Here is a 27487-nt window from a genome sequence, read left to right as displayed (position 1 = left end):
GTGAGTACCTGAGTGGGGCCAGAAATGCTAAGCAGATTCCCCCAGCTTCCTCTTCCCCCACAAACCAGTTTCCTCTTCCTCTCGTGTCATCTCCCGGTGTAGTCTGGGAGCTCGATGCCCTCATACATTCTCCAGGTTCTCCTAAATGAGGGAGTTTTTACATGTGTTGTGGCATTTTCCAGGATGAATAAACTTAACTTGTCACTAAGTCCAACACTCAAAACTTAAACAAGAATTTATCTGAAAAGGATATTTTCTGTCCCACTTACTTGTACAAAATAGTTTGAAGAGTTAAGAGTAGCCTAGAAGTGACCAAAGACTTTGCTGTTCCTTCTTCACAGCTGTATTTCCTTTTGGGCTTAAGTCCTGCTATCTCGTTAACTAAGACTCTTGACTCCATTTTAGGCTAAATTTTGTCATCAGATTTTAAACAAATGAAAACATTATTCAATTGGAAAATAAATTATAAATTAACATATTGGAAGCCCAATTCTTTCAATAATAGTATCCACAATCCATTACTTTTAATGGGAATATGTCTGCATTCATGGCCAGGAAGTGTTGCCCTTGATGTATAATTAGTACCTGAATTACATACTCTAGATAAGCCATCTAGGTTCATTAAAAAAAACTAACTGCAATTATACTGTAATAAAAAAACTAAAGCCCATGCAAGAGAGACAGTGACATGCTGGGCAAAGCGTGAGACAAGAAGTCAGCTTATATGGGTTGTGGTCCTGGCTTTGCGAAAGGTACTACAACCCAGTATAAATCATGTAAACTCTGCAAGCTATAGTCTCTCTACATATTGAGTATAAAGACTCTGGAGCCAAACTGTGTGTGTTTAAAATTGGCCACTTGCCACCTATGACACCTCTATAAAATGGAGATAATACTAGTACCTTCCTCCTAGGGTTGTTACTAAGATTAAATAATAAAAAAGAAAAGAATATGTGTGTGTGTGTGTGTGTATATATATATATATATATATATATATATATATATATATATTCTGAATATATATTATACGGGTGGCACATAGTAAATGCTACATAAGTGTTAATTATCATCACTATTAATATTGTTATTATCTGTAAACTGAAGAGAGTTTGAACCAGATGATGTCTAACATTCCTCCCCACTGAGAAAATCTGTGACTAACTCAGAAGTCAGGATTTTCCATCTGAAGTATGACCTTGGCCATATTGATGAAGCTATCCTGATTGAGGAGTGAGCTGATTTGCCCATCAGAGCGTGAGTTATCCTCTGAACTCAGACCAGAAACCAGGTCTCCTAACTCCTAGTTCCAAGTGTTTCACTATTCCAGGCTCTTTTGCTGAGAGACCACACTAACTTGTTGACTTTTACTCAGTCTGACATGTTCTCCTTCGCTGAAGTGGAGATTTAAAAACAGCAAAGTGTCTAAGATCTTACACTTGCCAAATCCACTCGTGAATCAGGAGTCAAAGGCAGTTGGTGAGCAGTTGGCAAGAAAGCAGCCACTGCCCTCTACTGGTTAGTCACATACATTGTATCATTCACTTCCACTACAGGTAGGGGTGAGTGGGAACGATTTTTAGGATGAAGTGAAATAACAACATGCTGACCATATTAACTGGGGGAAAAGCATGATCTGGAAGAGAACACTATGATCTTCTTCGCTCCCTTTTCCTCACAGGATCCCCGTTTCTCTGTGAACTATTCATCATTTTTTCATATCTGCAAAACTTGGTTTACATTCTGGAATCTGTTGACGCTCTTTCTATAGGCCATAGTTCACAGACTTATTTACACACTGCTTGTTTCTGACTTCTCATTATTTTTGTCTTTATTCTCCTCTTCACAAACGTCATTATTTCTAAGACAGATGATTTACTGGCTTCTCCCTCTTCCTCTCAGCTTCTCTGTGTTTTCCCTTTAAATTCTTTTCTTTTGTTCGCGTTCTATTTTTATGATATTGATTTGTATTGTTTTGTTGCTGTGTGTTGTGAATAGGGCCATTAAGATTTATTGTCCCAGTGTCTCTAAAGCAAGCATGTTAAACTCAAAGGCTAACATGGGCCAAATAAACAAGGTTTAAGTTTATGTGGGCCGCAAAAAAGCAAAAGCTTCAATTTTCACAGAAACATAGGTTTATTTTGATAGAGTCATGCTGAATACGAAGGGCTGAAATAAATGAGTAATCGTTAACATAAAATAATAAAACATTTTTTTAAAAACTAATATTTTTTCTTGAACATTAACTTACCAGATACTGAATAACTGCACAAATTAATAAGCGTAATGCAAATGAACCTATTTTTCTTGTTCTCCAAAAGTGAAATATTTCCAGTTGCGCACACCAAACAGGTCAGTCCAAGACTAATGACAAGGCAATCAGCCCTAACATATTCGCTGCTAGTATTAGTGGAGAGAAATGGTGTGCCTGTACGCAAGGCACGTAAGGGAAATGAATGCAACCAGATTATAGTAGTCATTAGCAAACGTTGTAGTTCATTATTAATAATTATGTATAACAGGATATTGTAAAAATTAAGTTACGAAATTTTTATTAAAATGTTTCTTACATACCATTATATTGACTAGGCCGCAAAAATATTCGTTGTGGGTCGCTTGCGGCCCGCCGGCCATGAGTGTGACATGCTTGCCCTAATTTCAGGCTTCCTGGAGGTGAGCTTGCTCTATTTTCATGCAGACAAATCTGATTCTGTTTTGACAAAAAGCAGCAACAAATTCCCAGATAAATAGTCTTACTACTGTTACCCAGTTTACATTGAACACCATTCTTTTAAATGGCGTTCCTATTTAATATTCAAGGCCCTGAGGGGGGGATTCCTTTTTGGTATGGTTTCATATTCACAGAATCTTATCAATTTTTCTTTTAAAACTTTTCACTATCCTTCCCTTCCATAACAATGATTGCCAGCCTGCTTCCAGCTCTTAGTCCCTCACATCTAGTTCCAGCAGCCTTCTATGTGGCCCTGCTGCCCCCATCTTCTCCATCCTCCAATCCAATCACGGAACTGCTGGTTCTGTTTCCCCAGGTGCAGTGTTCAGTACCTCCACTCCTGGAGAATCCTGTGTACTCCTTTTGTTTTATCAAGTCCAGACTCAATCCTTACACTCAAGATCCTTCAGGATTTGGACTCTTACCTTCTCATATTTCTATTTTGATTCTATCACTTTATCACATCTTCCTGTCCTATAAATGCTATGTTGGTTCCTTCATCGGCCCTCCCTCGAATGTAGAACTGGCCTACCCCTCACACCACTGGCCTCCACCTACCAATCCTTCAGGCTCCTTCAGGTGGCCTCCACCTACCCATCCTTCAGGCTCCAATTCAAATGCCCCTCTTCTGCTGCCGAGAAGCACCCACTAATTTCCCTAAGGCAAAATATTTCACCTCTCCCTTCCCTGACAGCATCTATTATCATTTTTTCTTTCTCTTCTGATATGATTCAACTTTACACTTTTTTAAAAATATTTTTTACTAGAGGCTCAATGCACGAATTCATGCACAGTTGGGGTCTGGCTCACCCGCACCAATCCAGCAGGCTCACCAGGGGGAGAGGGTGTGGGAAATTGGCCTGCTGGCCCCACCCCCTAGTCAAACTCCTGGTCGAGCAGATAATTTGCATATTAGCCTTTTATTTTATAGGATTGATGTCAGAGAGAGGAAGGGAGAGAGAAACATCAATGATGAGAATTATTGATCGGCTGCCTCCTGCATGCCCCCAACAACCTAGGCATGTGCCCTGACTGGGAATCAAATCATGACCTCCTGGTTCATGGATCAATGCTCAACCACTGAGCCACACAGGCGGGGCTCAACTTTATCCTTTATTGTCTCATGCCTTGAATTGTCCTTTCAGCATGTCCATACATGCTCACCACATTATAAATCCCTAGAGAAGCTTTTTTGGCATCTATCTCTTATAATATCTTCCAAGTCCCTATATTATAGTATAATAAGAACTAATGTTAGCTAGCACTCACTTTGTAACTCTCCCTAAATGCTCAACTCATTTAATTCTCACAGAAGCCCTATGGAATAGATACTACCTTCCTTGTTTTACAATTAAGAAACCAAAACACAGAGAGGTTAAATAACTTACCCAAGATCACACAGCTAGTAAGTAGCAGGGCTGAGGTTCAAACTCAGTCATTTTGGTTCCAGAGTCTATTCTTAACCACTGAACTATGTATAGCAAACATAGTAGGCCCTCAGTAATGCTTGTTCTACTGTCTGCAAAAAAACACTAAAGAAATGCATTGCTGTTGTCATAAAAGAGTACCACTTACTAATTTTTCAAGAGTAAAACTTAGGTCAGTGTATATGGCAGGTGTGTCCTTATAAAAATGCCAAGAAGAGGCTGTGCCCATCATTTCCCACGCCTATCTAGATCAATATTTGTTCATTCCAAGACATCGGTGGAAAGGCATGGAAGAAGGTCAGGGTCAGGAGTGTCTTTGAAGTCACCAAGATTTATTGCTAACTGTTGCTTGCTTTGCCTGTCTTTCATGCTCATGTTCCAAAAAACAGAATAGTTCCAGATTGCTTATTTAAGTGCATAAAGATCATAAAACTGGATCCACATGATGCTTTCCGATTGTTACTTTTTAAAGCATATATTAAGCAGGGAAAAACACCGATTACCCAAAGAGCTTGGTTTTCATGTTGTGATCTCCTGTTTTCTGCTTAGAACACCTTGCACAGAATATATCTAAATCACATCTGGAAACTTGCCAATACTTGAGAGAAGAGCTCCAGCAGATAACGTGGCAGACCTTTCTGCAGGAGGAGATTGAGAACTATCAGAACAAGGTATACTCTGGAGAATTTACCAAGGGAGGAGGGAAAGTGGGAGGGGTTTTCCTGCAGGGGATTTGGTCAAGACTACCAAAGGCCAAAAAATGAATGCCTTACATCAGATATCAGATTTCTGTGTAAAACTCTTGCTTCCAGAGCTGATTATGTACTTGAGGTTTTGTCTTCTTACTGAGATGCCAGCATGCAAAATTTCAGCAGTAGCAAACAAATTCTGTTTCAGCAGTAGCAAACAAATTCAGCAGTAGCAAACAAACTGTACACACATCTCCTATCATTTGTCAACAGGGCACTACATTAAGCAGTTTCCAGAAATCTAAATGAATTGGGATTTGTCCCACTATCATAATGGAATGTTGATTCAAGATCAGGAAGTTCGTGTAAAATGCGTAATCTTAGCCTCATGTTCCAAGAGGCTCAGACAAAGGAGTTTAGAGAGTATGTTCACAGGAAGGTTTGGAATCCAAGGTTGTCACTCCAGTCTGAACCTAACAGTGTGAGGCTGACAAGTGTTGCTACTTGACTTTTTTTCTATAAAACAATGTGATCAACAAGCCACCAAAATGGGAGGGCAGGGCTAGAGAAGGGGAACTTTCAATTATTTATTCTCCCTTTGGGTAAAGAAAATGTGGTGTTTTCCCCTGATATAGAAATTCAGACTTAGGAAGGACCCTAGAGAGTATTTAGGCTAATGCTGCCCCTCATTTTACATAGGAGGACACTAATTTCCATTGGCATGTGGTTGGAGAGTACAAACACCAGGACTAGACCATGACGCCAGCTCCTAATTCAGTGTTTCTTCCACCCCGTCCTATTGGTGGAAACAGTCTTACACTAAGGTTGGGGGAACAACCAAACACCACCGCTGATTCAGGTTCCCCTGTCACTGAACTGGAGAGTGGGTATATAAAAAGAATTAAACAGGACAGGTTGGGAATAGCAACACACCCTTTGTTTGTCTTTGCTATAGAGGGTAATACCAGCAGCCAAAGGGAAGTACAGAGGGAAGCAGGAAAGCAGTAAGAAGCAGCAAAGTGTCTGGAATGGGATTCAGAGTCAGAGATGCTAGGAGTTGAATCCCAGCTCTGACACCTATTCACTGTGAAATCTCCCTGAGCATCTGTGCCCATTTATGGAAAACGGGGAGATGCTCTTGTGAAAATGAAATAAGACAAGGGTGTCATAAAGCACCTAGCGCATAACAGGCATACAATACATGTGATTGACTCCCCCTATAGTCCCCTTCCCCCAGTAAAATGCTGTTAAATTCCCCAAGGCAAAATAATTGCTTAAAAGAAGACCCTGCTTTGCTATTCTCTGCAGCTCAGGGTGAAAGCAGTGACCTGTATTTTCATCTTCTGCTACATAGATGCTCATAATATCTTCCCTGGTCCCTTTGCCACTAAGGAGGTAAGAGAGGAATTGAAGATGAGAAGGGACTTGGAAGCAATCATTGTATCAAATAGCTGGCCAACTGTTTACTTTTTAAACCTCTAGCCTGTTTGAGTCCATTTCCAAAGAAGGATTTTACAAAAGAGGAATAGTTAAACCCATTGAGCCACGGATGTGGGTAACCATGGATGCTAACCGGTCTCCTCCTTTAACAGCAGCGGGAGGTGATGTGGCAGTTGTGTGCCATCAAAATCACAGAAGCTATACAGTACGTGGTGGAGTTTGCCAAACGCATCGATGGATTTATGGAACTGTGTCAAAACGATCAAATTGTGCTTCTCAAAGCAGGTATGTGCTTTGCAAGTGAATTTTGAGATCTCTTCCTAACCTGCTTTCACCTGCCTATTAAAGAAATGCTTGGTAAGGAAGGTGTCGGGAACAGTTTTTCTCCGATGATAATAGATTAGGTTTCTCTTAGCAGAGACTGAATTCTTCTTAAAGGTTTTGGAGCTATTTGCCGGGAACCTTCCCTCCATAGTCTTCTCTGAGTGAAAAGATTAATTTGAAGGACACCTGCATTCCCAATTTTACCATTGCCTGTGTTTTGTTTTACACTTCAGGTCCTCAGAGCTTCCAATAAGTTGTTAGGAAAAAGACTGGAAACTCAGAGAGAGCCCTGGGGAGTTTTTTTGTTTGTTTTTTGGGTTTTTTTGCTTGTTTGTTTTTTAAGTTTTATAAAATTTTTTTAATATATTTTATTGATTTTTTACAGAGAGGAAGGGAGAGAGATAGAGAGTCAGAAACATCGATGAGAGAGAAACATCGATCAGCCGCCTCCTGCGCATCCCCCACTGGGGATGTGCCTGCAACCCAAGTACATGCCCCTGACTGGAATCGAACCTGCGACCTTTCAGTCCGCAGGCCGACGCTCTATCCACTGAGCCAAACCGGTTTCGGCTGTTTTTTAAGTTTTTAATTGATTTTAGAGAAGGGGGAGAGAGAGAAAGAGGGAGGGAGGGAAGAAGGGAGGGAGGGAGGGAGGGGGAGAGAGAGAGAGAGAGAGAGAGAGAGAGAGAGAGAGAGAGAGAGAGAGAGAGAAAGAGAGAGAGAGAGAGATTGATTTTGTTGTTCCACTTATTTATGCATTTATTGGTTGGTTCTTGTATGTGCCCTGACCGGGATCAAACCCGCAACCTTGGCAGATGGGAACAATGCTCTAACCAACTGAACAACCCGGCCAGGGCTTTTTATTTGTTTTAATAAATATGAATAAATGTTTGATTATCAACTCTGAAACTTCTTACTGCAAGATAGAAGAGTGGCAAAGAAGTAATTTGTAAATCACTCCTCTCTTCAGTGAAGCAGACCTTGGCTTCAGCACAGGTGTTTCATTACACTAGTGAACTTTGCCCTTTTAGACAGAGAGGCAATGTGACTGAGCACCCACTGGCTACACAACCCCCAGGGTACTCACTCAGAAACGGGTCTCTACATCAGTGCCTTTGAAATCAACTCGCCAAGGTGGAATAACCCACGCCCTCCTGCCTTTTCGTAGGTTCTCTAGAGGTGGTGTTCATCAGAATGTGCCGTGCCTTTGACTCTCAGAACAACACCGTGTACTTTGATGGGAAATATGCTTGCCCTGATGTCTTCAAATCCTTAGGTAAGGAAGTCTCTGGCTGTTTGTCTTTAAATCAGAGTTACAGGAACAGGTGGGAGCTGGGTGAAACCTCTTTTTGAACAATATGGAAACTGGTTATTTGGAAACAATAATTAAAGAATTTTATACCTATTTTACTTTATAGCTAGACACTATAGAAAATTCACATGCCTCAGATGCTCTTTGCCTGTATTACCTGTGAAGATCCAATATTTCATTTTATCTAGTTGGCAACTGAAGACATTTATATTACATATCCATTCAGCGTCCTTCCAAATTTTAAGATCCAGATAAGCAGGGGGCATATTATTTAGATAAATTAGAGGATGTGATCTGATACATAAAATCAAACAAAGAGCTCAAAGTGTGCCCTCAGGTAATTATTAATGAGAATTAAATGTAGATCTCAGAGAAATAAAGTATTACTAAGTGAAACTGACATACACCATATAAATAATTTATATTGGATTTTATAATTTAAATAAAGTGGTTTATAGTTATTAAGATTGGGACAGTATCCAAGATAGCTTATGTGAATTTTAAAACATCAAAATGACAGAAGGGGTGGATAGTCTGTTTCCATTTAAAATACAGGGTGGGAAAAGTAGGTGTACAGTTGTGAGTACGTGAAACAGTTTATTCTTATAACATTATTAATTATTGTATTATTTTCCATACAATAATGTGTGTGTGTGTAAATATAATATGCAAATCTGAAAAAATAGACACCACACTTAACCAGTCTTTGGGTAATGGATCATTTTTTATAGGACTTTCACATTCTATATTTTCAATTCTGTACCAGTTACAGTGATTTCACCACTATAATATGTCATTTGTTAGAATTTAGAGGAAATAGAGACAAACATCAAAATGAGAGGTTTTCACATTTCAGTAAGATTATAGCTGTTAAACTCTGTTGGTTAGGAGTGTGAGCTCTGAAGTCAAGCACCCTGACTTAGAATCTCAGGATGTTACTTCCTATGTATAACCTTAGGTATATCACTTTCCTCTCCAACTTTGTTTTTTCACCTCTAAAATGGGGATAATAAAAATAATACGTCCTTAATAGGGCTGTTGTGAAATAGTAGGAAACCCAAAGAAATTTCTTAGAGCAGTACCTAACATAGGAATCACTCAGCACAAGAAGTTTACTCTCATTATTTTGAATGATGAGATGATGATGATGATGATGATGATGATGATGATGATAGGGATGGTGGTAGTGATAATGATGTTGGCTAAATAGATGTTTCCTCTAAGATTTCAAACTCTCAAACTGTAGAAATGTTATCACTATCCCTCTTCACCTTCTTCCATATTTTTGTCCTAGGATAATTATCAAAACCCTAAACTCTCTTTATTTTAATGTTGGCAGGTTGTGAAGATTTTATTAGCTTTGTATTTGAATTTGGAAAGAGTTTATGTTCTATGCACCTGACGGAAGATGAAATTGCATTATTTTCTGCATTTGTACTGATGTCAGCAGGTAACAGAACCAAATAAAAATAAAGTGGTTTAAAAATTGTCCAGGTAGAGACTTTTTACAAGGTCCATAACTTTTAGACTATTCTGGAGGCTGCCAAGAGAGGCTGCCTCACTTATTAAGCCTATTTTTAATTTTTTCAAATAACAACCTCCCCGCACACACACACACATACATCTGCCTTTTAAGAAGACTCATGCCATTCTGATAAACTCCTAATAAATGAGAATTGAGTAAAACCCAGTCCACAATTAACCTCCTGACACCAAGAGAAATGGTATGGTGGAGTCGGGTTGTCCTTCTTAGTACCAGTCTCCAAGATAACATCCAACTTTTTCCTGAAATCTACTTGGATGTCCTCTACAAGTTTATGTGCATTTAATCCATGTTTTCACCAGCACTGCCTCTTGGAGATCATCAGTGTACTGTCTTCTACTTGGAATTCTTACACATAAAGAATTCATCCTAAATTACCAACTTTTAAGTCATCTGGAATTCTATTGGCAGTTTTAGTTGTCTTATATTATAAGATTATCTCCATAATTTCTAGAAAGGCTATCAGAATTGCTATGAATATTTCATTCAGAAATGTTATTCTTAGAAAGGCTTGAAGGGCCATAGTGATTTCATTGTACCTGTATGTACATGACCTTAGATTTAAATTGCTATCCTTTTTGGAAGGGGAGCACCCTCCCTTCCTTTAAATACCAGTAAGAATGGAAATGTTTAATACCCTTTATACCTGTCATAGATCAGTTTCCCACTCCCTTAGGAATATATTTTGAAAGAATAGTGAAACTGGCCTGCTAGTCTCTAACTCTGGTTTGTGGTATGATACTCTGCGTCTAAGAGTCAGGAGGAGTTGGGTACCTGTCACCATGTTGGAGGAACACTAAGGGCTATCATTTCTCATGTTTAGATCGCTCATGGCTGCAGGAAAAGGTAAAAATTGAAAAACTGCAACAGAAAATTCAGCTAGCTCTTCAACACGTCCTACAGAAGAATCACCGAGAAGACGGAATACTAACAAAGGTGAGAACCAGCGGTTTCCAGTTGACATAGCTTGAATTACCCCTTGCCACATACCAAGCGCCCTTGTAGGTCATCTGACCAGCCCCCAAAAGTATCAGTAAGCAACAGGCCACTGAAAGGAATAAATATCTCCATTTCAAAAGAGTTCTGTTGGGCCAAACTTCTGGTTAAATTCTATTTATCATCATTGCTTATAAAGTGCCCTACAGTAATAGGGAAATAATGTAGTAGAATTTTTTTTTTAACAATTAATACATTCTGGAAATCCTCTTCCTAGTCCATCAAAGTTGAACACAAAGCAGAGTTAATGTTTTGCATTGATAGAATTTTTGAATGTTGGAAGAGAAAATTATGAAGCACTAAAACAATTAACCAGGATAACCTTATATTCTGATATTAGTTCAATTTCCATTAAATTCATCAATCATCAACAATAAATGACTTTTTTTATTTTCTTCATCAATTTACCATTACTACCTTGTATTCAAAGCATAAAGTTTCATTTTTGCTAATTATGATATTTTACAATAAAAGCATAATTAGGATGTCAAATTAAAATCTGCTAATATTCTTCAGTGCTAGAGCCAGGAGTATGTATTTGGTCTTAGAAAAATCAGCCCCTTCTTAGATTTTTTAATGTGTTTTATTGTTCCAGAGGATGATTTGAAAGTGTTTCTTTTTCCTGTTTATTTATTTTTTTTCTATGTTCTCCTGATAACTAGGTTAGGTCAGAGAGCGAAAATTGGGGGTTAATTGTTGCTTTGTTTTTGATACTCTTTCTCGAGAAGAAACTCATTGTCATTAGAGTTTAATGTATGCCTGGTATTCTATGATATAGCTGTATCCCCATTTATTTTTACCAATCCTCTATTACTAGACATTTAAGTTGCTTTAAGTGTGTTTCGCCATGATAAACAGTGTTGTAAAGATCATCCAGATTCCCTGAATTTTGATTCTCACGTCTGTTCTCCCCTGACAACATGTCCTTTCTTCCACCTTACAGTTAATATGCAAGGTGTCTACATTAAGAGCCTTATGTGGACGACATACAGAAAAGCTAATGGCATTTAAAGCAATATATCCAGACATTGTGCGACTTCATTTTCCTCCATTATACAAGGAGTTGTTCACTTCAGAATTTGAGCCAGCAATGCAAATTGATGGGTAAATGTATCACCTAAGCGCTTCTAGAATGTCTGAAGTACAAACATGAAAAACAAACAAAAAATATTAACCGAGACACTTTATATGGCCCTGCACAGACCTGGAGCGCCAACACACTGCACATCTTTTGGTGATCGGGGTCAGGCAAAGGAGGGGAAACAATGAAAACAAATAAAAGTTGAACTTGTTTTTCTCATGCATATGATTTCCATTATGCCTACAGATATGGACCCTTTTTCTGTCTCGACTTCTTGATCATTGACCTCTGTTTACAACAGAAGGAGGGTACTAAAGTTGGAAGATTTCCTTTTCTTGTAGCTCACTGCCCACAGACTTTCTGCAGAGTCACCAATCTGTTAGTAACAAGAGAGTCCAGCAATAATCGGTGACCGGTGTGCATAGCGGAGGTTGCAGCATTACTTTGCACAACTTGCTCTTTGTCTCATGAAGGAAGTTTTTATTTTTTTTTCACCGATTATTGCCAGTCAGCAGGATGGCACGTAAAGGGTCCATAGCACTAGCAACAATAGCATTATAATATATTACAGGGTAAATGGGCATGAAGACTATATATAGCTAAAAGAGATATTGTTTATATATTGTTTTAATTAATATAAAATGTAGTTACTGGTGTAGCTTTTCCTGTTGAATTGATAAGGCACTTTCATTTTGCACCTTTTTCTTTAAATTAAATGCTAGCGTGTTCACTGTCGTGTCGCATGTGCACCAGAAACACAAGTTTTACTGAGAAGGCTTGGAAGGTACGTCGGGAGGTATTTATGCTGCTGTTTACAAAATTACTTTCAAAAGACTGGCTGGTCATATCTAGAAATCACGATGTTGGATTATTATTTTTTTACGTGTGAATTTGGAATTAGAAACTGAACTCTCCCTAAATTACACCTTGCATTTGGGTAAGTTTAAGGATAGATGTGTTTATGCTTCATACAAAGTTGAATGGTTGATTGGTGCTGTGGACTTATACCATCATGAATATTATTTTTTAAAAAGCTTTTGTAAATGCCACCTAAAGGAGGCAGGGGAGAGGAGGCTCGTTTTATACAATTCAGTAGTTATATAGACTCAGCCTCAACTTGGAGTTCGTATGCTTTGAGAACAAATCAGTAACCAGAATAGTTTATTGGAATCTAGCTTTGATTATAAGAAGGACCCAAAGATTTATATGTGGAGCAAACGCACACTCCTCACATGAGGACATAAAGCATTTACTCTGTGAAAGTTTATGTTCTTGGTGTAATCTAGGAACTGTAAGGGTTGATCTCAGAGTGAACTATTTCTAGACTAGCTGCCTCTAGATGCTACAATTCTAGAACGTTGCTCTCCATATTTCATAGACAATGAATGAGAGGGTGAGGGAGGCATACCATGTTGAATTAGTTTCTGTTATTTAAATATTAAATATTTTAAGCCTTTAAAGTGAAGTCAGTGCTAACTGCAAACATGTACTTTTGTATTTATCGTCGCTAGAAAACTGTGGACTATAATTTATTTCATTAAATATTTAGAAGATTGCTTGGTTTTAGTGTTCAGGTGAGATAGAGTGAGGGTTGTGTTTTTTTTAATTTCATGGATTTTTAAAAATAATTCCCAGTGGGGGAAGGGGGAAGGAACTGTCTGACACACAAGTGAGCATATTTTAACAATAAGTGACCTTTGGGATGGTAGGCATTGAGATGATGATTTCAGTCCCACTCGGGGGAGGAGTCAAACTTCTGGTCTGACATCAAAGGCCACGTTTGTTCAGTAAAGAAGTCATCCTCCCGTAGTGCTAAGGTGTGAGTTTCCTAGAAGCCCTTTATAGTGGAGAAAGTGTCTCCTGGACCACCTGGGCCCGCCCGACTCTCCTGTGGGGACTGTGGCTCTGGTGTCAGGCCGGATCCCAGTGCAGGCTTCCCAGAGCTCTCCACTCTGCTCAGACCTCCTCTGACTTCCCGACTTGCTTCCTGAGGGACTTGGAAAAGGAGAAGGAATTATTCACACAAAAGTGTGTATGAAGCCTAAATGACATCTAACTTTTTCCCCAAAAAAAATATAGTAAGGGTTTAACCATAAATAGAAGACAAGAGTATTATTTACTTAAATTTCTTACAAGCATATAAAACTTTATGAGTGTTTATATAGAGAGGTTAACTATAAGCATATAGTATTTATATTTGGGCAGGAGGGGTTAAAGCAAATTTTTAATTTAAATAAGCATAGTTCCTTTAAAGAGCAATAGTATTTATACTCTGAAAAAAGTACCAAGCTTAGTTCAGTTATTTATTTGTCCGTGTTTCTCCTATTGTTTCTCCTTTGGGGAGAAATGGTGTATTTTTATTTTGGTTTGGTTTTGTTTCCTTTGTTTTCTGTCGTTCTGATTCACTAAATTTGGGGATGGTTTTATTAAAATATATTAACTTCTTTTTAACCAAAGCTTTCTGAATATGACCAGCCTCAGGTGCTAGCGCATTAAAGAGCAACTAAACCTAATTCCAGTGTCCATTTATGAAATGAAAAGAGTTCATTGAATTTCTCTAGGGGTGAGAGAGAACATAATGTTGAACTTAAAAGAAATTCTTTTTCCCAGAAAGGATTTTGCATGTACCTAATGCAAAAAAAAAAAAAAAAAAAATGCTCTAATCACAGTAATAGTCACACCATGGTGACAGCGCTCTCAGAGTAAGCCGAGATACATTGGCATGATGCTGCTACGAGATCTTTGAGAAAGAAAAGCAAATTACTTCTGTAGGGTAGGAACAAGATAGCAGAGGCATGCTCGGTGGCAGGAGGGAACAACTGACTATTATTTGGATCAAAGTTGGGATCCGAAGTTAAACAATAAATTCAGCTGACAAAATATGACGTATAGAAAAGGATGTGAAAAACTTTGCATTTTCATTTTCTTCCTTATTATAGAAACACCTGTGTGATGATACAAAATATTTGGTGATACAGAAAATTATTTGTAATAGTTCTTATAAAGCTCCCTAAACTTAAATAGTCCTTTGATTATTGGAATCACGTCATTGTCATCCCAGCATGTTTTACATCAACTAAATGAGGCTTTTGTACAAAGTCCCAATATCATCGGTTACAACGGTGTCCAAATGGTTGCATTCCATTGTGAAGAAACTGGCCTTGGTCACAATGAAATCAAAAGTGCAGATGAAAGTGCTTTTTTGGGACAGTTTGCAAATTGTGTTAAAGCTATGGATTTTTTTTAAGTGTTCAGCATCCTAATTTACGTTAAAGCTATGGATTTTTTTTTTAAGTCTTCAGCATCCTAATTCACCCTTCCTAACTTATGGAAAACATAACTTAAGACACTGCTTCTAAGTTTGGTTGTTCTTTATAGTGTGGATACCCAGATGTCTGTGAGCGTATAGGGGTGGGCTGAGGGTCAAGTGAGGAGGGAGTGAGTGTGTGTGTGTGCGTGTGTGTGTGTGTGTGTGTGGTTTTTGTGTATGACCTGCGTGTGTCAGACTGCTTCTAGGCTACTACGTGTCAATGGAAAAGAAAATGTATTCAAAATACTTAAATCAAAAAACTAGAAGATGGGAATAAAAAGATTTATTCTATACAAAGCCTTGTCTGGACCACTTTAGAGAGACTTCTATTTTTTTAACCCTTCTATAAATATTTGATGGCACTTGAAATATTCCTGCAATAAAATGTGATTTGTGTAAAGAAAAAAAAAGATTTTGTAATGTGAAACAAAGAAAGAAAGTAATGTAATTTTCTAAAAAAAAAATACAAACAAACAAACTTTGTATTATTTTCTTGATGGAATTTGTCTATCTGTCTTTGGAAAACTTTTTATTTCATTGAATGTGCCATAGTAGAAATATGTGTTTTTAGTTTTAGACTAAGGAATAGCTGTTTGTGTTCCGACATTCCAAAATGCAAAACAACCTAGTAGAGTCTTTAACGAAAAGGTTTAAGTAGGATGTAAGCTTCTCTCATCGTTGCTTTTTTGCACATGTTCTTCATTCCTCTCTAGTGCAATATGTACATAGAGCACTCGCGGGTGTACCTTGATCCCTCAGGGAAAAATACATATTTGTACAGTTGTTATTATTGTTGTTTCTTTTTGTTTTTGGCTAAGGAATGTCGACTGAATCACTTGTTATTGTTGAGGGGCAGCCAGATAATAATCCTAAAGCCACTGTTTCAAACATTGATTGTTTAAATCATGTGTCCTTCGAGTGCTATTAAGATACTAATAATAAAAAGTTATTTTCTGACAGTTCTTTGTGCTGATTGGTGAAAAAAAAAAAGGGTAAATAAGCACCTTATGATTGACTTACTGTGAATGACAATCCATCTTGATATCAACAAATAGAAAGCCCTATCATTTTGGAGTTGGGTTAAGAGTCAGAAACAATGTGCTCAGGGATCTTCTAAAACTCTTAAAACAGGGTGGCCAGTACTACTGGGACAAATTGTGTTTTTTATTATTAATAATAATGATCATGCTATCCCTCCAAGGCACAGTGAACTGTGTAGAACCGACTGCATGTGTATAAATGTCACTATCATCTCATTTTGTTGAGTTCAAAACGTGTGTTCTTCAGTCTTGTGTACTTAAAAACACTGAATAACTTCCAGAACTGTGGAAAGTTATGCCAGTATGTTCAAAAGATAAATGAACAGGTCATCCACCAACAGAGAGCATCATTCAAAGTACAATCTTGCATACTCCATTTACCATTTCTCAAATAGTTAAAATATTTATGATAAAAATATTTATAGCCTTCAACAATATATTAAAAACTACTTCAAATTCCACATAATATGGATACAAGTGTTTAAACCGAATGAGATAAGGGCCCTGCCTATCAGTGCAGTGAGAGAGGTAAAAGGTAAAATATGTTTTTTCTAACAGCAGCAAACAACTACTAATTTCACTGGGTTCATCTCTAGAAGCAAACCAAAAAACTCCCTTCATGTAACACGTCTCCTACTTCCACATTTGTAGTTTTTTTTTTCTTTTTTAAAAAAATATATATTTTATTGGTTTTTTACAGAGAGGAAGGGAGAGAGATAAAGAGTTAGAAACATCGATGAGAGAGAAACATTGATCAGCTGCCTCCTGCACACTCCCCACTGGGGATGTGCCCACAACCAAGGTACATGCCCTTGACCGGAATCAAACCTGGGACCCTTGAGTCCGTAGGCTGACACTCTACCCACTGAACCACACCAGTTAGGGCCACATTTGTAGTTTTTAATCTGTCGAAGTAATACAAGAGATAATGTTTAAAGATAAAAACCCACCTGGTAACAATAGCATGAGCCAGCTTTTAGGGTCTCGTTTTACATTTTTGAAATACAGTTTTGGTCTCATATTTCAATATATTGCTTTCCATAAAGGCAGTGAACCTCAGTGTAATTGTTGCCTTTGATTTTTCCATTTCACACTTGGAATACACATTCAGATATTTTTTTAAGACCACACAAGAGTATAATTTGGGAAAACTTTTCATGTTTTTTTGCACATGTTCTTTATGTCATTTGGATGGAAAGGAAGCTTTTACCTTATTTTTGAAAATAAATACCATGGAAATGGGAAGAAATCTCTCTCTCATATATGTATACATATATTCATACATATATATGTATACATATATGCATATACACACATTATTGACAATTTTACATATTATACCATTTGGTTGCCACTTCTTATAAAGGGAGGACACAGCAGAACCCCATAAAAACAACTTTATACAATGGATGAGATTATGTGCCCAGAAAGGCAACTGGAACATTAAATCTTGATCTATTGCTAATAGTCCACCATCCTATCCCTAAACACTAGTATTAGCGAAGAGTTCCACCAGCTTTCATTAAAGAGACCTTCCTATATGATTGTTTATCCTTAAGAGATGAGGAGGCTAGCAAGCAATGGCTTTACAAAGCAATGGGTTTCACTTCTGGATCCGTTTGCTTATTTGCTAGTGCAAATGAGATCAGTTTTGTTGGGCTCTCAGAACAGTTTTAAACATAACCTAAAAGCCTGGTTTCATACCAAGGAAATATCGTAGAAAGGGGTGGAGGAGGGACTTCATGTTTAAACAAACCCTCAGAACTTCAAGCAATAAATACATCCAGTCATTTATTTATTTATAAATGAGTGACAGCATAGTGAATCCTAAGAGAAATGTTTTTTCAGCAGTGAAACATAAAATGGAGTCTTGTTTAAGAAAGTGAATATGAATATTTTAAATGGATGCCTAGAGAAATCCGTGTTTGCTGTTTACATTTAGCATGTTTACCACACTAGCAGTATCACACTTCTTATTTTTCTCCTAAGAACTAATGAAAGGTAGCTCGCTCTCAGCTTTGACATGCTGCACATGCCATTATGTTGTTCTCCACGAGCAACTAAAATTTCTCCAGCGTTCATGTGTAATTCCTTTCTCATTCATTATCACTTCAATGTGGATGAATACTGTTTCTAGGAACTTGGTCATCGGTGAACAGATTACATACGTAAATGCAGACCATTCTTGAGCATAGAGTGAATATGATTTCACGCACACATGAAAAAATTCATATGTACTGTACACACTTTCCTGAATCAAAAATTCTCTTCTATCCACAATGGTTTGAAATCTCACATAAAACAGTGGTAAATTTTTATACATTAGGACATTAGCTGGCTGCTTCTTTAAATGTCCCTGTATTGTCTGCCTGCTCCTTTTGTGGAGATGTGTTTTTGTATTGGATGTTTGGGCCAATGGGAGGCTTCAAGCTACAACATATTTTCCCAGTTTAAATATATTTAACATATGACAAACCCCAGACAAGGCTTTTAATATGTATAAAGAACTGCAGTGTTAGGTGGTTTATTTGCAAACCGTTTTCAATGTTGTCCATTTTTATGGCACCTTTAACAATATTCTTGTTTCCAAAGTACAAAAACTAGGTTAAATATCTAGCCATAACTGAATGTCAAGCAATAAAACAAATGACCTTTGTGCATAGACTTAAAAAAATACAAATGTTAGACATCTGCATGTAAATGCAATCTCTTGTTTACTGCTTTCCTCAACTCGAGCAATTGATTCCTTATTTACTGTTAACTTAAGAACTTGTAATGGCCTGTAAACATTTTCTCTCTTACTCTTCTTTCAAATTTACCTTCATCCCTGCTTTTGAGTCATAATATTTAATGTTGTTCTGCACATCTCTATACAGTTAACTTTTTGGCTTTCATTCTGTATAGATAAGAAAATGTTATATTATAAACAGCCTACTCAGTGCAAATATTTATCTGTTTATCAAATCCACAATATGCTGTATAATACTGGTTTTACTATATAATCTATTTTAGACATAGCTGTTTAGAACTAGAGTGTGCTATTTTTGTGTTTTTCTGATGTGTGGTGCTAGATAAGTTACTTTTGTGAACAAAAAAAACACACACCCTTTTATTCCTAGACAATACCACCTTTGGGTCTTGTTAATTTCACTGAGTATAACTATATATTTGTATATATATACATATATATATATCTACCTATGCCCAACTGGCAGCTGTATCAGAGTGCTGGATTTGGGACATGCTTTTCTCTTTAAATACGTACTATCATTATATAAATTATTCTAGAGTGTATTTAATTAGGATAAAATTACTTCCTTAGTATGGATATTTGACATCAATAGGGTGAATTTGTTTATAAATATGGATATATGAAAACTTATTAGCATTGACTTTATGTTTGCTACTTGGCTTTCTACAATATCTCCTAAGCTGAAAAATAATTTACCAGGCCTTCAAGATCCTAAAAAAACACTCTAGTTTAATGGAGTAATCCTTTTTTTTTCTTCTTACTAAGGAATTATATTATTGACAACTGACAGGGTTGTGTACTTAGCTCCTATTATAGATAATAGGTATTTATATAAAATATCCTTGGTGGCTTGATGGCGGAATAAACCTTTCCCCTCCTACCTGAACCATGAGAAGTCTGAAGACATCCACTGTCATGGCAGAACATGGCCCAATAGAGCAAATTCTATTTTAATTCTGACCTCGACCAGTTCTATGAACTGAGCGAAGGACCTTCATGTTAAAAGTCATTTAATAATGAGTTTAAACTCTTTCCCCTATTCTCCCAAGACCTATTGGCATTGTTAAAAATCAAAGTATATCAAATATCTAACTAAGGATGTAGTTAACCTTATTAAATATTGATTAGAATTGTTCTGTAATATTACTGAATTTGTAAGATCTTTAGCAAAGATTTTTGAGCAATTTATAAATATAGAGCAAATGTTTCTGTTTACTGCACTTTTTGTAATTGAAAGTGATAAATTCTCAAGCCATGGTTATTGGCTTCCATGCACTGCATATTTACCCACAATTTAGACATTTTCCATTTTTATGGAAGAGTTGCTGTTAACTTAATTACAAATGCAATCATGTGGTTAATGAAAGCTAATGCTAATAGTTAACCTTTTAAAGTGAATTGGCTACAGTTTAAGGAGAAATCTCTTTTACTACAAGTCATGTCATTCCTTACTGCTTCACATAGAAAGAGATGGAAACTCTTTTTTAAAGCACCATTCAATAACCTACGCTTCCTGGAGATAGAGATTGTATTTCTTTGTGTCTGCACAATGGCCAGCACATGCCAGCATTTGATAATTATTAAATAACAATGAGTGTGCCCCAATCCAAATTCTTTTTCTGGGTTGTTAAAGTAAATTTATAAAGTATGCCAAGCCTATGGTTAACACTTTCTTCTACAACCAAGTATTAGACCCACATTTAAAAAGACCACATGAAATGCTGATTCTAATTGTGTGTAGGTCTTGATGATTAAGCACACAAATTTCACAAAACTCGTGAGTAACAAACTCAGCCTTCTGTAAATATACATGCAAGTTTGGAAACAGTAATACTGTACCTATAAATATATCTGTCTGTTTTGTGTACAGTATGTAAAAATTCCTTTTCTGCCACACTAAAAATGCAAGCCATTTATGGGTATCCTAAAAATAGTATTGTACTAAAACTTTGCTAATGATCTTTATTAGAAGATCATCCAACTTTTCACATACATTGGGTTTTCTTTTCATTTCACTCTTACAGTAGTCTGCTTATTTCCAGCTGTTTGTTATTTTATTGTGTCCTGAATTTAAAAAGATATTTTGATTCATTTTGTAAATACAAGCTGTAAAAAAAGAGAGATTTAATGTTGTCTTTTAAATACTCCAATTTTCATTCTAATATGAATGTTGTTATATTGTACTTAGAAACTGTACCTTTAATATTACAATACCTTTATTAAAAGTGCATTGAACACATCAATTTTAGATGTGCTTTATGTACTATTATCCTATAATAAAACTTCAGCTTCTAATGGAACACTTGCCTTGTTTTTCTTCTTTTTTGCTTATTGAGTTGCACTATACATAGTTTTCTAGCTTACAGATTGTCTCCAGAGAACAGTCTAGTAGACCTTACTACTCAAAGTGTGTGGACAGACCAGTAACCCTGGCATCACCTGTGACCTGGACCTTATTAGAAATGCAGGGTCCCAAGCACCACCCCAGAACTACCAGATCAGAGTCTGCATGTTTACAAGATCCCCAGGTGATTGCTTTGCATACTGAAGCTTGAGATGCACTAATCTATAGTATAGTGTTTTTTTAAAAAACACAATTCATTTCCATTTTGCAGAGAGAAAACATGTACAAGGATCAAACTACCTTTTTGATCAGTGAAGGCAAAGAAGGAAGTTTTCACTTGTGAGCTAATGTCTATTGACTGATAGAGGCTTCTGAGGCTGCTTCCTGTCTCAGAGGAGGGTCATGACTGACGAGTGACACCTGCTCTGAGAGTAGGGGGGGAGAACTCCTGGATGCAGACAGGACTTTGTCATCTTTGCTTTAGAAATCTTTAAAACATAACATCAGAAATGCTGCCAAAGATTTTAATGATGTCAAAGACTAAAAATATTTCTTTACTGGGGCTAGCATTGCCTCCTCCAGCCCCATCCTTCCTCTTGAGTAGATGATATAGGAGTGAGCCAATACATTTAATATCAGCTAAGTATCACACTCTTATAACAATGCAAAAACCTCACTATAAGTTATTTTTAAAGTAACATCAAGGACATTTAAATTATAAAATATTCTGAAATCAGAATAAAGGCAACTAAGTCGGCATTTTCCTACACACACACACACACACACACACACACACACACACACTACAATACCTGTGTGTCTCTTGCATTCAGTAAAATAAATATTTGACTTGATCCCCAAAATTGTCTCATGTAATAAACAGTCCCGAATCCTGCCTTTATTTCCAACTGCCTCAGAGAAGGGGGAGAATGACATAATGCGTGTGAACTATTTGTGGACTGTCAAATTCCATATAATTATAAATATTCACCACCTTCCAGCATCTTGGAAAATTGAGAGTAAATGGAAATAGTGAAGTTGAATATATGAAATCTGTCACCTCTAGGCCTTTGGCCAAACTCATGCCTAAGCTCCTTCTGATAAAAAATGATTTACACTTACCTCTCCACCATGGATTAGCTTGCTCCACTTCCAAAAGGGTACTTCAATAGGAGCATAAGAGGGACACCTGATAGTTTGTTTATACTGATCTCATGGGAGAATTAGATAAAGAAAACAAATCAGGTTATTATTAAACTCTTGGAGATAAAGCCAAAGAAGTAATCATAGACTAGTCAGTAAGACCTGACCACACAAGTCTTAGTGCTACTGTTACTATTAAGCTTTGTTTCATGGCCAAGATCAGCCTCTTAAAATTAGACTTCTATTAGTACTTATAATGTGCATTTGGAGCAAATGGACTGGTGTGAAGCAGGCCTGCTTCTCATGTCAGGTCTGTGAAAAGATAGAGCCATCCTGGTATTCTGGGAAGGCTAACCACTGATGTGCTGAGATGCAAATGGTCTTGCACATTTCTCTGTCTTGGTTTCATCCACAAGAAGAAATACACATCTAGTAACAATTATGATAACCTTACTTAGCTAGATGCATGTAGTCGTAAGCATTCTTTTTGAAATTTTTGATCCTATGAAATGTTTATAAACTCAAAATAAGTACCTACTGTTTATAAATTCTTTCAAACTGAAATTGACTTCTCATTCAACTTCTGGGGTTGTTTCCCTGTTTAGCAGATATGGACAACCAAATCTTTCTTCTGCTTAAAATTCCAAAGAATAAAAGAGTACAGTCACTTTGGAAAACAGTTTGGCAGTATCTTAAAAAGTTAAACATAAATTTATATATAATTCCACTCCTAGGTATCTAACCTAGAGAAATGAAAACACAAAGTTCATGAAGACTTGTATACAAATGTTCACAGCAACATTATTCATAATAGCTAAAAAGTACAAACCACCTAATGTCTATCAACTGTCAAATGGGTAAACAAAATGAGGCATATCCACAAATGGGCTACAATTCAGCTACATGATTACTAATACTGCTACAACATGGATGATCCTCAAAAATATTCAGCTAAGAAAAGAATCCAGATGCAAAAGGCTACATGTGATTTGATTTATATGAAATGTCCAGAAAAAGGCAAATCTATAGAGATAGAAAGGAGATTAGTGTTTGCCTGGGGTTGAGGGTGGGAAGAATAATTAATTGTAAATGGGCACAAATGATTTTCCAAGTTAATGCAATGGAAATGTTCCAAACTTGGTAATGTTGAGCATTGCAAAACTCCCTACACTTACTAAAAATCACTGAATAACACAACTAAAATGAGTGAGTTTTACGGTAGGTAGGTTACGCTTCAATAAAGTGCTCTCTCTCTCTCTCTCTCTCTCTCTCTCTCTCTCTCTCTCTCACACACACACACACACACACAGGTTTTCTTATTACCAGGGAATGAAGTCCAAAAGCACAGATTCTCTAGCATGGCATGAAGACCCTCTCTAGCCCCTCTCCTCCAGTGATCTTCATTCTCCCCCCTACACACACACACACACACACACACACACACACACACACACACACACACGGCAGTAGCTTTTCCCCTTCCTCAGAACATGCTGTTTCACACTTCTGTTATTTTTCACACCTGAAAATGCCAGTCCCTCCTCTACCCAGGACACTCCCAATGTAAATCAGACTTCTCTGAAATGGTCTCTAAAGTGTCTCGGTCTAAAAGAGTTTCTTCCTCGTTGTGTTCCCATAGAATCGTCTATAATGTCTGTGTACATCACTTCTTATTTGTATTATAACCATATGTTTTCAATGCCACCTCCACTGCATTGTGGGTTGGCGGCGGGGGGAGCAGAAAAAGTATATACTAATAGCTACTATTTGTTTAACATTTACTCTTTACATATTATTTTTGGCATATTTACTCATTTACATATTACTTCTAATCCTCACTACAATCCTGTAGGTGAGCTAATACTGTCTCCTCTAATTGGGCTCAAAGAGGATCACACTGCCAATAAATAGGAAACTGAGATCAAATCCATATATGCTGAACTCCAAAAATCGATGTTCTTTTCACTAAACTGCTTCTGGTTTACAATACAGAGCATAAAGAGATGCTTATATTTAATATATCGTAATGGCAAAAGTTATGAGATCTGACTTTTTAGTATCAGCTTTATCCCTGATCATGCAATGTTGAAAAAGTCATTGACAATCTGAGCCTCAGTTTCCTTACCAGGAAAACAAGAGAGTTGGACTAGATAATCTCCAACGTTCCTTCTGGCTCTAAGAAATCTGATTCTGTGTGGTATCTTGCAACCCCTGGAACTCAAGATAAACCAAACCAGAGCAGCCTGTCTGATGATAATCTAGAACCTCAACACAGGCCATGTCTGGTGATGTTACCACAGCACACTACTGTGGGCCGGTGCATCCCAGCAACAAGAGTGCTTAGAGTTCTGGAGCAGTCCTTGAGCAGTTGCTGAAGACTAGGACAGGACTCCCAACTCTCTCTGGCTGTATGCTTTATGAGATACTACCCAACACATTAACTCCAAATTGCCGGGATGTCCATCTCTATCCTAGCACAGGCCACCCATATCACACCTAATAATAACTGCTACCTACAAAGTGTCAGGGCATCATTGCACCGGTTGATCTGCACATATTCACAAGCACTGTCTCCTAACCAGCCTCTGCCCTACAACTCATTCAATAATAATTGCCAGATAAACTTTCTTGAAACGTATGTCTGATTGAATCATTCTTCTGCCTATAAGCTCCCCTCTTCTCCCAGCATTCTATTTCTTACACAATAAAGTAAACATTTGTACTTTGGCTTATAAAATCTTCTGTAGTCCAATCACAACCTATCTTCCCAAATCCTTGTCTACTAGTCTTCATAAACCTTGCATTCCAGGCAAAATAAACTACCTCGGAGTTGTTACATTCAAGGGATATTTTTAATGTAGGTATAATTTTTATGTTAACATACTTTAAACATCATAACACATTCTAAGATTTAGAGCATGGTTTCTTGATAGCACACAAACTGGACTCTGTTCATGCAATACAGTTATGTAGCTCCCTGTGCTGGTCTCTGTCTAGAATGCCCTTTCCCATCATCTTCATACTTCAACATCTTCAAATGAGCTGACATGTTTAGTGCCCAATGTGGTAACTGAGATATAAGTATTCACACATGTTTTTAGCTATTCGAAGCAGTCTTCTGTCCCTCTCACTAGTAGCTTTTCTCCCTCTCTGTACTCACATCATCTTTCTATATACCTTTCTTATGTTGCTTATCCCTTCCTACTTTGTTTTATAAATATATAATGTAAATATCTTAGATTCTCAACCATCCAAAGCCCTTGGAAAAACTGGTATTTGTTCTTAGTCTTAGATGTACCCAGCACCAAGCACAAATTATCAGTGCTCAATAAATCTTTCCTTAATGCATGAAAAAAAAAAAAAAAAAAAAAACCTAGGTGGAAACTGACATCTAAACTGGGATGGGCATGGAGTGGAGGAGCTACTACTATGTGCCAGGCACCGTGGCTGAGCACAGTTCATCTCTTATTCTACTTAATCCTTTCAAAAACCCTACTGAGCTTCTCCATCGTACTGATGTCAGGGTTAGGGAAGTGAAGACAGTGGGCTAAGATCACAAGATGAGTCCGCTGGGACCTCCCCAGTGCTGTGCTGGCCACTGGCCCTCCTCCTAACTTGTCATCCTCCGGGAGGTGGAGGACCTCTTAGGACCACGTGCAACCCGCAGCCCCGCCCACCTGGCCAGCCCCGCCCCGCAGTTGCCAGCTGAACGACTCCCGGCGCACGGCCCCGCCCTCTGCGTCGCGTGACGTCACCACGCTGGGCCGAGGTGGCGTGGTCACGTTCCTTAAATAAGGGCTTCCCAGGGCGCGCGCGGCAGTGTGTGGAGTGGGGACGCGGCCGGGTCCGGGGTCGGCGCGGCCGCGACCGCTAGGTGGGCGGAAAGGCTGCTTCCCGGGAGACGCGGGGCGGAGGGCGCTGCCCGGGAGACGCGCGCTCGAGGGGCGGGCGGAGGGAACATGGCGGCCCCCGCGGCCGGGGCGCACGGCTCCCGTTCTGGCGCGGCGCAGGCCCGGCTCAGTTTCCCCCTGGCCCGCCCTTCTGAGACCTTGTTTCTCGTCTCAGTCCTTTAGTCCCCTTTCCCGCAGCCATTCCTTTTGCCCGCATTGGCTCTCTCTCCCTGCCTCGCGCTGGGTCGAGGTGTGAGAGGTGGGTTCCGTGGGAGCCGGTTCCGTGGGAGCCCGTGAGGCCTGCCCGGTGCCCTGGGACCGCCTCCTCCGTTTGTGAGTTTCTCGTCCACACCCGCTCGGTCCGCCCAGGGCCACGGGAGAGGCACCGAGCACGGAGTGGCCAAGCCCGACGTGCGGTCCCGGTGATTCCCCAAAGGGACCCTGTGAAATGTCACCCGAGGTGCCTGGACCTCAGTCTCCTCCTCAGCAGTGAGGTTCTCTTGGAAAGATTGTTGGTCCCCAGGCCTTTTTGTTGTTGTTGTTTTCGTCCTGCATTGCTTGCCGAGATGACCCATAGCAGGGCATGGCTGGGGACCCCGAAGCCGGATTCCCTTCGGCAACTGGGGGCCGAGGGAGCGCTGAGACCTACATCTCCCCGCCATGCGGTGTTGCGGGCTGGGCGGTAGGCCATGAGAACGCCATTCTGTTTGGGCTCCGAGAGTGCCATTCCTGGGACAGGTTAAATGGAGAAGGACCGCACCGTCGTTGCTGTTCTACCGCAAGAACCCTGCAAGCATTGGTCTGTCCGCTGCATTCTGTTGCCGGTGTCCTGTCGGTTTCAGGACAGGTGTTCGGAGCGGGGGTAACAGCACCTGGTCTCCCCAGTCACCTGCTTTCAGTGCTGACCTTTTTGTTTTTCCTCAGGTGATTCTGGAGAAACCCTGCCTCTGCTGGAGCCTGCACGAACGGGCAGCAGAACCGTGAGCTGGAGTGACGCAGAAGTCTAGGAATATGAGCTCCGTCACGCTGAGTGAACCGAGGCTGAATTGGTGAGTTGCCTCTGTTTGTAATCGCCTAAAGAGAATGAACGTGGGCTAGGTTAGATTAGGAAAGGGGGGGTTTTTGACCTGCAGAGCTTTGGAGGAAACAGAAAGAAAATAGAAGTTCAGTGGCTCAGAATCCATCCCATCCTCATCTGCACTTCCTGAGCACGTTTGCGGTATCGCTGACGGCACTTCCTCTCCGAAAGTGACGATTCAGCACTCAGATCGCTACCAAGTATCATTCCATCGCGTACTTATTGACGCTCTGTTAGTGAAGGAGAGATGCTGGAATTTGCTTGTGTCCAAGGACCTTGCCCACTGCTGTACAAGTAGGAAAAAGACCCCCCCCCCCTTTAAGAATAGATAAGCTTCTTTTTGTTATGTTGGAGTCTGTATCAAGTGCTCATGTAAATGCACAGACTGTT

General features: G+C 38.8%; 2 protein-coding genes across 14 annotated transcripts in view; both read left to right on the top strand.

The window, feature by feature from the left end:
- The window catches only part of RORA (RAR related orphan receptor A), a 94774-nt gene extending 78967 nt beyond the window's left edge, over positions 1-15807 (top strand). For all 3 annotated transcript variants that reach the window (XM_036303561.1, XM_036303551.1, XM_036303543.1), the window contains exons 5-10: positions 4705-4826; positions 6437-6569; positions 7777-7884; positions 9260-9370; positions 10287-10399; positions 11403-15807. In XM_036303561.1, coding sequence (XP_036159454.1) covers positions 4705-4826; positions 6437-6569; positions 7777-7884; positions 9260-9370; positions 10287-10399; positions 11403-11567 — 752 coding nt within the window. In that variant the 3' untranslated portion in view covers positions 11568-15807. The remainder of the gene's footprint in view (positions 1-4704; positions 4827-6436; positions 6570-7776; positions 7885-9259; positions 9371-10286; positions 10400-11402) is intronic.
- ICE2 (interactor of little elongation complex ELL subunit 2) overlaps positions 10287-27487 on the top strand; it is a 79264-nt gene continuing 62063 nt past the window's right edge. For 6 of the 11 annotated variants that reach the window (XM_036303494.1, XM_036303446.1, XM_036303484.1 and 3 more), the window contains exons 1-2: positions 25880-26003; positions 26944-27068. In XM_036303494.1, coding sequence (XP_036159387.1) covers positions 27031-27068 — 38 coding nt within the window. In that variant the 5' untranslated portion in view covers positions 25880-26003; positions 26944-27030. The other 5 variants (XM_036303456.1, XM_036303474.1, XM_036303466.1 and 2 more) reach the window with 5 other exon arrangements.

This window comes from Myotis myotis, unplaced genomic scaffold (assembly GCF_014108235.1).
Source record: "Myotis myotis isolate mMyoMyo1 unplaced genomic scaffold, mMyoMyo1.p scaffold_m19_p_1, whole genome shotgun sequence".
Taxonomy (NCBI): domain Eukaryota; kingdom Metazoa; phylum Chordata; class Mammalia; order Chiroptera; family Vespertilionidae; genus Myotis; species Myotis myotis.
Note: the sequence above shows the minus strand (reverse complement) of the source record. Positions and strands in the feature narration are given on the sequence as shown.